A 9,588-nucleotide genomic window follows, 5' to 3' on the forward strand; every position below is an offset into this window, starting at 1 on the left:
TCTTCATTGCAATGCCAAAGGTTTGGTTCACATTTTATAGACCTGGCCTTGTTAAAAGGTCAAGTAAAAAGCTATTAAAATAGTTCACTGAACAATGAAAAACACAAATGGCCATATTTATATGTACCTGATCCTTTCAGTAGCTAAAAGGCAACTGTGCAAAAACTTACAGCTGGGACTTGAACTGGCGCCCATATGGGATGCCAGTGCCGCAGGCGGTGGCAGCTTTACCTGCTATGCCACGGCACCAGCCCCACCGTTCTCAATCTTTAAGGATGTAAGACCTCTCTCTGTCTTTCCCTGTAACTTTCAAATAAATAAATCTTAAAAAAAAAAAAAAAAAAAAAAAAAAGAGGCCGGCGCCGTGGCTTAACAGGCTAATCCTCCACCTCCGAGGGGCGCCGGATTCTATCCCGGTTGCCCCTCTTCCAGGCCAGCTCTCTGCTATGGCCCGGGAGGGCAGTGGAGGATGGCCCAAGTGCTTGGGCCCTGCACCCCATGGGAGACCAGGAGAAGCACCTGGCTCCTGGCTTCGGATCAGTGCGATGCGCTGGCCGCAGCGGCCATTGGAGGGTGAACCAACGGCAAAAAGGAAGACCTTTCTCTCTGTCTCTCTCTCACTATCCACTCTGCCTGTCAAAAAAAAAAAAAAAAAAAAAAAAAAAAAAAAAAAAGATTCAGAATGGCATGTTCTGATGCTGAAGAAGTAGTTAAGATTTCAAGGCTTTGTCTTTTAAGTTCATGTTAGAAGCTCTACTGAAAAAGAATTCAAATTGAACTTGTGATCTATAATTTGGTATAAAAATGATCTCCCTGATTGTGAATGAGTATGATAACATTTCAATATTTTCTTGCACTTACATGTTTCTAGTAATAAGCTTTACATTTTATTGCCAAGAGTGCAATAAGAACTTTTTCAAACAGAATGAGTCTTCACTAAATTAGTTTATTAACATCAAGTTTAAGGTTGTATATAAAATTTTAAAAAATGACAATTCAAATAAGATACCAGAATAAACCATTTATTGAAACATTAGGCAATAAAATAAACTTTTTTGATCCAATGCTACATTGGTAAACATTGCCCCCTCATAAACACTTTACCTAAAACACAGTTAAATTAAAACATCATCTGACCAAAAAACTAGAAAATACTTCTAAAAATTAAAACAAAAAACAAACAACAAAAAAAAAATCCTTTCACCACTTGATGGTTGAATGGTGAGGAAAGTGCTTATCTAGGTTTTCTTGATGAGTCAAAGATGGAGAATGATGACTTAACAGCCAACCAAAGGTTCAAATTTTATTTATCCCGTTCACTGGTCCAAACTTAGAATTTTTACTTTATGAAATAAGAAAAGATTTCAGACTATCTCCCTTCTTTCCATCACAAAAAAAACCAGGAACAAATTAGGGATAAGAGCTAGGTTTTAAACTGCATTTTATTTGTTACATTTTCTTTTTGAAAACCGATCAATAAAAGGCATGCAAAAAAGCTCTCCTCCGAATGGACTGCCTCCACTGCCTGTTGTATGTCAACAGGTAAGTTATAAAGGTCATTCGGCTGGCGTTCTCTGCTCTTTAATAGCACTTCTAAACAGTGTGCACGACACACACCACAGAGGTAGGAAAGACCATCTTTAATAAATTATATTAACTGTCAAGAATTTCTGAACATAAAACTGACAAAATGCTAACCCAGGCCTCTGGTGAGTCCTGCAGGCCCACAGCCCCACCGCCTCCTAGGTGGAGAGTTAGACCCTGCTGTGCTGCAGCCTCATAGGGCACTTGGGAGAGATCCAGCAGGGCTCCACACGAGGGCACCGGGAAGGCCTGGGCGCGCTCACTTGCCGATTCTCTGCACCACCCAGTCCTGCTGGCACAGCGGGCAGCGATTGTTCTGCTTCACCCACAGGGACATGCAGCAGTTATGGAAGGAATGGTTGCACTCTCCCCACACCACTGGAAGAAAGAACAGTTCACATCACATGTTTCAGTTGAAATGACTAAGCTCAAAATTATAGTTTATTTTCTATTATGAATAGCTATGGTTCATAATCCTGAAAAAATGATGGTTAACTGGTCAAAATAGCTTTTTCCCATCTAAAAAACAAACAAGACCTTACATGTATAAGCTGCAGTTAAGAAAAGAGATAAGACACCATGTCTGGGGGGCTTTTCCAGCCCTACTTTAGAATCTGTGGATGACGTGACAACCCTCAGTTCCTACACAGTGTCGCATGCTCTTTTTGAAGTTAGGAAATTAAAAGACTTGAACCTTCTTTAGATCCCAGACCTTCTTAGTCACGTTTGACCTTAGAGATCTTCTAGGCTTTATTTTATTAAAAAAAATACTGATTTTTTATTTGCCAAGGCCTATTACAGGCTATTATCAGCAGATGACATGCTTCTGAACGCTAACAGCTATGTGCCCAGTAAACTGTTTTCTAGAAGTTGAGGACTGTGTGAAGTCATCCATATGCAGTGCGGTTCCTTCTGTGACAAACGGAATGAATGTTTCCAAGAGGCTGGCTGCAGAGAAAGCCTCTCGGCTTCAAAAAGTGGCCTCCCCCTCACAATTCCCAAACTAGTATCCCCCTCCCGCCAAAGATTTATTTCTTTATTTGAAAGAGCGAGAGGGGAAGGGAGGCGAGGGGAGGGGAGAGGTAGGACATAAAATCCCTGGAACTGGGGTGGTTGCTTGGTGCAGAAGTTAAGCTGTCACCTGGGAGACCTGCATCCCATGCTGCAGTGCCTGGGTTACTCCCAGCTCTGTTCTTGATCCAGCTTCCTGCTAATGTGCGTGCTGGAAGGCGGCAGTGATGGCTCAAATACTTAGGTCTTTGCCACCCACATGGAGCCTGGATTGAGTTCTGTATTCCTGACTTTGGTCTGGCTCAGCCCTAGCTGCTGTGGGCATTTGGGAAGTGAACCAGCAGATGGAAGACCTTTCTGCCTTCCAAATAAAAAGAAAAATAAATCAATCTTGGAATTGCTTACAACATGTAGCTTAGGACAATGTTTGCAGTCTCAGACTATAATGAAATATTAATAGACTTCAACAAACCAACCACAGTCTAAAAAAAATTAAGATAGAGCTTTTTCTACTTTGGCTGAAGAGTTAAATACAATAAGATTCCTAAAAAATATAATGCTTTACTAGAACCCAAGTCAATCCATAACACAGCCAAAATTCAAAAGAGGTTTTCTTCAAAAAAAAAAAAAAAAAAATTTATTTGAAAGACAGAGACAGAAAGAGATCTCCTATGCACTGGTTTACTCTCCAAATGCGTGCCAAAGGCCAGAATTGGGCTAGGCCAAAGCTGGGAACTCAGTCCAGGTCCAGGTCTCCCAAATGAGAGGCAAAGACGCAACTATTCTGGCCATCACCTGCTTGCTGCCCCCCCAGGGTGCACATTAGAAGGAAACTAGAAGCAGGAGCAGAGGCAGGATTTGAACCCAGCCACTCTGATGTGAGATGTGGGTGCCAAGAGGGTTTCATCTACTACTTCAAATGCCTTCCCCTCAAATGGGGTTTAACAAATTTTTTTTTATATATAGCAGTAACAGGACTTGCAGATTCATTCCATTTAGGACTTTTGAGAACCAACACATTTTATGTTAATAGTGCATAATTTTCTACAGTTCATTTTTGTGTACTGATAAAGTCAATCTTAATCTACAAATTCAAATATCCCTACTGAGGGAAAACCTTTAGTTGAAAAAGCAAGAGCTGGAAATTACAACATACCAACGCAATCTTCTTGTTTGTTTTCCGCTTGACATCTAAGACAGGCATCTAAAAGTAAACAAACAGCAATTCTCATTCTCAGAATGCAATTTTTACAATCCAGATACTACAAAGTCAGAGCCCTATGGGTTAGAGCTGGAAATAGAAGAATTATACTATTAATTTCTCATCTGTAGGTAACTATTTAAACAGCAATAAAACACAAGGCACTATGCATTAAAAGATAAGTTTATTTTGGTGCAAAACATTTTTGAAATCCAAAAATGTCCATGAAAAATGCAGATTTTGAAATTATACATGAGTAAAGGTTTTTTGTGCCAAAATAAACTTTTTTTTTTTTTTTTAAAGATGTATTTGAAAGGCAGTTGGAGAGGGATAGAAATCTTCATTCTGCTAGCTCACTCCCCAAATAGCCGTCATTGAAAGGGCCAAGCCAGCAGAAGCCAGGAGCCTGGGACTCCATCAGGTCTCCATACAGGCAGCAGAGGCCCCAAGTACTTGGGCCATCTTCTGCTGCTTTCCCAGGGGCATTAGCAGGAGCTAGATTGCATGTGGAGTTGCCAGGGCTTGAACCCACACTATGGGATGCCAGTGTTGCAGGTGGTGGCTTAACCCACTGCACCACAACACTGGTCCCTATACTTAGTTTTAATTCCATTTTCCATGAACTTTTGGAAAATCTCGAAGAAAAAAATCAACAATAAAAATTACTGGGAGGGGATGTCATAGGCAAATTTTCATCGTATAACTTCTAAATTTTTGAACTATGCCGCTGTATAAACTATATAAAAATTAAATTCAGAACATCTGATTCTTTCATAAATAAATATTTTGAGTCATCCATACTATCAACACTGAAGCCTTCCTTGAATGAGTCATAAAAAGAATTTCTTCACTTTCTTCAACGATGCCTGAGCGCTGCTTCCAATAGGTCCCTACTGCTGGTCTCCCAAACAGGCCTGGTGGAGAGGCAGCGAGGCACAGAGGGGAAGCAGTGGCTCTGGTGGCAGATGTCTACTCCCACTTCCCTGCATTTACTAGTTCATGGCGCTGGACTAGTGAGGAACCTCTAGGAGCCCCAATTCCCTCACTTGTGAAAGAGGGAGTGCGACCATGAGGCATTTATACATTAACTGGAGAGATACACACCTGGGAGAATTTTATGGCTAAAGTAAAAATTAGCTATCCCTAAATATGTTTTTTCTTTCCCCAAGAAAATGCTCCCTTTACAGATAAATCAGCACAAAGCATCTACCTAGTGAACTATCTTAATAAATTACTTGGGAGTAAATGCTATGAATGGGAACAAAAAGGTGTATCAGAGGTTTTCAAAATTCAATCTGTAGTATTCTTTTCTTGATGGAGGAGGTAATACAAGATATTTCAGGGATCACTGAAATGGAAAATGAATCAAAAATGGGTGAAAGGAAGTTCAAACCAACAGGAAAAATCCATAACTAGGAGAGAAATGCTTCTGTAAAAATAGAAACACGGTGAAGCTGAAGCCTGCTTCTCTCCTTACAGTGGATCAGGCGCAGGCGTGTATCTGCTCCTCTCCCCAGGCTCTCAGCCTTACGAAACAGCACCACCCTGGCCTCTTCAGCGGGCATCACAACCACCCCTGCCTCTTGAGGCTTGCTTCAGTTTCCGTCACCGAGCATCTGTTCTTTGCAAGGACTTATGCACTGGGGACACAAAATGACCAAGGCTGGGTCCCAAGGAGCTCACTGGCAGATGGAGAGGGAGACAAACACCCAAGGATCACCAGGACGGTGATGTAACAGTGAAGCTTTGTGCCCTGTACTTGCCTAGCTCTGGGCAATTGCTGCATTTCAAGATTAGGGTTGGAAACCCACAGCCTTTTATAAATTAGGAAAATAAGGTCATGTGCAATGTCCATCTAAGGTAACATATACTGCTGCGGGGTTACTGTGACTTTAACCTGGCTCTACCCAGCAAGCCTCTCCTCTTCTGCCTCCGTACTTGCTCACTGTGCCATCTGCTCCCTTCAGGATGAACCGAAGGCAGTGGAAACCAAGAGGGCGTTCCTCCTATCAGAACAGGCCAAGAGGCAAATCTTGGCACAAAAAGCATAACAATCATTTAGGTGTGGGAGATAAATGGTAAGGAAATGGAACTAAATGGAATTTTTTTTTTTTTCAAATAAAGATTTTTGAAAGGCAGAGTTACACAGAGAGAGGGAGAGATCTTCCTGCCCTGGCTCACTCCCCAAATGGCTGCGACAGCCAACGCTGGGCCAGGCTGAAGCCAGGAGCTTCTTCAAGGTGTCCCACGAAGGTGCATGGGCCCAAGCATCTGGGCCATCCTCTGTTGTTTCCCAGGCACATTAGCAGGGAGCTGGATTGGAAGTGGAACAACTGTCACAGGTGGAGGTTTAACCTGCTATGCCTCAAAATTGGCCCCACTAAATAGGCTGTCATCTCAGAATCTAGAAATCTCTGAATTATGCTCATAGCTTTTAGATTCATTTATCCAAAAACAGACCCAAATCTATACAGATCCCTAAGGTTTCAGATAAAAAATAGAAAAAGTTAAATGATGTTCCTAGTATCTAAAACAGTCCATTCCTAAGCACAATAACAGTAATACCTTTTAAAATGGGGTTTGGGCTCTCTGCTATGGCCTGGGAAAGCCACAGAAGATGACCCAACTCCCTAGGCCCCTGCATCTGTGTGAGAGACCCAGAGGACGCTCCTGGCTTCAGATTGGCTAAGATCTGACCACTGTAGCCATTAGGGGAATGAATCAGCAGATGGAAGACTTCTCTCTGTAGCTCTCTGCCTTGCAAATAAATACATAAATCTATTAAAAAAAAATGCTGCTAGAGAAAGAACTAGGAGACTAGGGGAAAAATTATTTCTACTATCACATGACCACTAACTGAATGTTAACATCTCATAAAAACAAAACACAAAGGTCCAGAATATGTTTCTGATCTCCAAGTATGGCGGTTGTAAATATTCAACTTTAAACCTGGAGTAGCAGAATATTTGTGATAATTAGAAAGTTAATGATGAATCTGAGTCACTGATAGCCCATGCTTTGACCAACTTTCAATATCCCAGTAAAGTCTGTTGCAAGCTTTCTTTTCCATTTATTGTTTAAACAATTTTCCTCTTTGGGGAGAAAATAGCTAACAGGTGGTCTGAGATCTTTAAAAAAAAAATCCTTAAAGACCCTTTGGGAACATTTTTTATAAGCTAAGAAGGAATGAAAAGGAAGCTTATTTTCCTTTAGACTCAAGAAAGTTTAGGGGGTACAATCTTTGTGTAAAGCTTGTCCAGCAAAAGAATAAAAGATCAGGTATCCTTGGTCAACAGTAAACAAAATGCCTCCCAACTGAAAATTATGATTTTAGTTCCTAACTGAGGTGTGTGTGTGTGGGAGGGTATTAACTGTATTACAGGCAAATACATTAGATACTTCTAAAACCTAGTATGCAAAATAAGTGGATCCTGTCTAAAATCGGGGTCTTTCAGAAATAAAAGCCTAAAAATATTTGAATCATACTGTTGTAAACCCTCTATGAAACAAGCCCTTGTGAATAAAAGACAAAAGACAGCATACACTGAGAAATCTTTTGACTCTGGTAGATTTCACTCTCGCCCCTCAAAAAGAGATAGCAATTCTCTAAGTTGTTTTTTTCCAATTCTCTCACTTTTTTTTTTTTTTTTAGGGCAAACCACAAAGTTTTCAAACTATAGAGACCTCAGTTTTCTTCAACTAACCCTCAAGTAAAAACACTACTTAAAATGCTCTCACAGTAATTTCAAATGCACTATTTAAAAACATAACTTGTATTTAAGGAGGGCTTGTTTTTCAAGGTGGCCCGAGATCTTAAAACAGAAACCATGCAAAACATAAAGGAGACTAAGCTGCTCCAAAATATTTCACTTCGTCCGGATGTTGGATTTCAAAATGTTATGGACAGAAGACGTCTTTGGAAAAGGAAGTTCTCCCCCAAGGCAGCGTCTTCTCCAGCAAACGACGTCCTGGGATGGAGAGGGGAGTTAAGGGACCACATTCTCCAACTCGGAGGACGGACACTTGCTCCTTAGCCACAGGGTGCCCCCTCCCAGGCCCAGCGAGCGCCACCGGGACACCTTAGATCGATCCGGATCGAAAAGCCAGCAGCGCAACCGCAGCAGCAGGAAAGGCAATGGCTGTGCGCTGCCCTGCGGGGCAGGACCAAGATTTTCGTTCCTGCGCCCCGACCGCCGCGGAGCATCACCGGGGCGAGTGACCGGGCCTCCGGGGCGGGTGACGGGGCCTCCGGGGCGGGTGACGGGGGCCTCCGGGGCAGGTGACGGGGCCTCCGGGGCGAGTGACCGGGCCTCCGGGGCGGGTGACCGGGCCTCCGGGGCCTCCGGGGCGGGTGACGGGGCCTCCGGGGCGGGTGACCGGGCCTCCGGGCCAGTGACGGGGCCTCCGGGGCGGGTGACCGGGCCTCCGGGGCCCCCGGGGCGGGTGACGGGGCCTCCGGGCCAGTGACGGGGCCCCCGGGGCGGGTGTCGGGGCCTCCGGGGCCCCCGGGGCGGGTGACCGGGCCTCCGCGCCACCGCGGCCTTTGCCCCCGGCCCCTCTGCGGTCAGCTCGCGGGGCCCCGGCGGGCTACACCGGACGAGTGGAGCCCCAGCTCCCATCAAATCACCCTACTTCTCTCCCCGGAGCACCTCCCTCAGCGCCTGAAACCACCCTGTGTCATCGCCTGCCTACTGTCCGTTCTCTCCCCGGCGCTGGGCGCCTTGGGACGACACCAAGGCGCCGGCGGCGACCGCAGCCCGGGCGGCCTAAGGCGGGGGCGTGGGCCCGCGGGGCCAGCCGAGGGTTCCGGCGCAGCCGCCCGGCCCATCCCCTCCCCCGGGCCGAGCCCGCGGAGGCCGCACCGCAGCCCCGGCCTCGCGAGTAACTCACCCATCACTTGGACCCTGCAGATGGCGCACGTATCGCACTCCACGTCCCAGCTCCACATGGCCACCGCGTTCCACTTCTTGAGAGAGAACATTTTGTCGCCCCCCGACTTGGAGCCTGTGCTCCCGGAGTGAGAGGACAGGGCGCAGGTCTCCTCGCCGTCTTCCACGTCGGCCATGGCGGCGGCGCGGAGCCGGCGGCGAAGACGTTAGGTCGCGGGAGGCGGGCAACTATGGCGGCTCGGTGGGGCCGTCCGGCGGGCCCACAGCGCCGCCCGCAGGCCGCGGGTCACCGCACTGTCTCGGCTAGGGCAGCCGCGATTGGCTGGCGCTGTCAGTGACGTCGCCGCACGCCGGCGCCGGGGGCGGGACTACGGCCCCCGCCCCTCGCCGCGCCGGGGCCGCTGGGCGGGGCCTGCGGGTCGCCCGTCGAGGTGGTGCGGCCGCTGCGCGCTGGTGTTGGGCCGGCGCCCCGCGCGGGGATGCGTGCCCTGCCTGCTTTCGGCCTTAGCTAGGAAATTATCCCGTTAATTTATTCATTTGCCTGTCCCCTACCGAGTGTAAACTGTTATGAGTGCAGGTGCCGTGTTCTTACCACGTCCTGGATGTCTTAAAAAGTGGTTACAAGAAATTGTTGAGTGAATGAATGACCGTGAAGATCTAGAAAGTTCGGTGGCGGTCAAACTTTTTGGGCATATAGCTCCTTTAGATCTGAAAGTTATTTTAAGGAGATTTTGTGTCTGTGGAAGATAGGCAGGATGGTTATTTTACTCTTTAAGAAATTAAAAGTTAAAATGTATTAATTCATTTAAAAACAAACCCATTGCAAGTTATTGTTAAAGCAGGACATCATAGATGATGTAGTTTCTGGAAAACTTCACTGTACCCTTAGAGTGAAAGTGAAAA

At 45.8% G+C, this 9,588-nt stretch overlaps 1 protein-coding gene across 2 annotated transcripts; it reads right to left on the minus strand.

The window, feature by feature from the left end:
- Nucleotides 1-1,001: 1,001 nt before the first annotated feature.
- RNF7 (ring finger protein 7) lies at nucleotides 1,002-8,929 on the minus strand. 2 transcript variants are annotated; one of them, XM_062213910.1, is made up of 3 exons: nucleotides 8,687-8,922; nucleotides 3,752-3,799; nucleotides 1,002-1,962 (listed from the first exon to the last, which is right to left on the minus strand). In XM_062213910.1, exons 1-3 carry the CDS (start codon nucleotides 8,859-8,861, stop codon nucleotides 1,844-1,846), a joined length of 342 nt encoding a protein of 113 aa, XP_062069894.1. In that variant the 5' UTR covers nucleotides 8,862-8,922; the 3' UTR covers nucleotides 1,002-1,843. The 2 variants fall into 2 exon arrangements, with proteins under 2 accessions (XP_062069894.1, XP_062069903.1); XM_062213919.1 differs by having other exon boundaries at nucleotides 1,906-1,962; nucleotides 8,694-8,929.
- Between the last annotated feature and the right edge of the window lie 659 nt (nucleotides 8,930-9,588).

The sequence above is a fragment of the Lepus europaeus genome, chromosome 2, assembly GCF_033115175.1.
Source record: "Lepus europaeus isolate LE1 chromosome 2, mLepTim1.pri, whole genome shotgun sequence".
Classification (NCBI taxonomy): domain Eukaryota; kingdom Metazoa; phylum Chordata; class Mammalia; order Lagomorpha; family Leporidae; genus Lepus; species Lepus europaeus.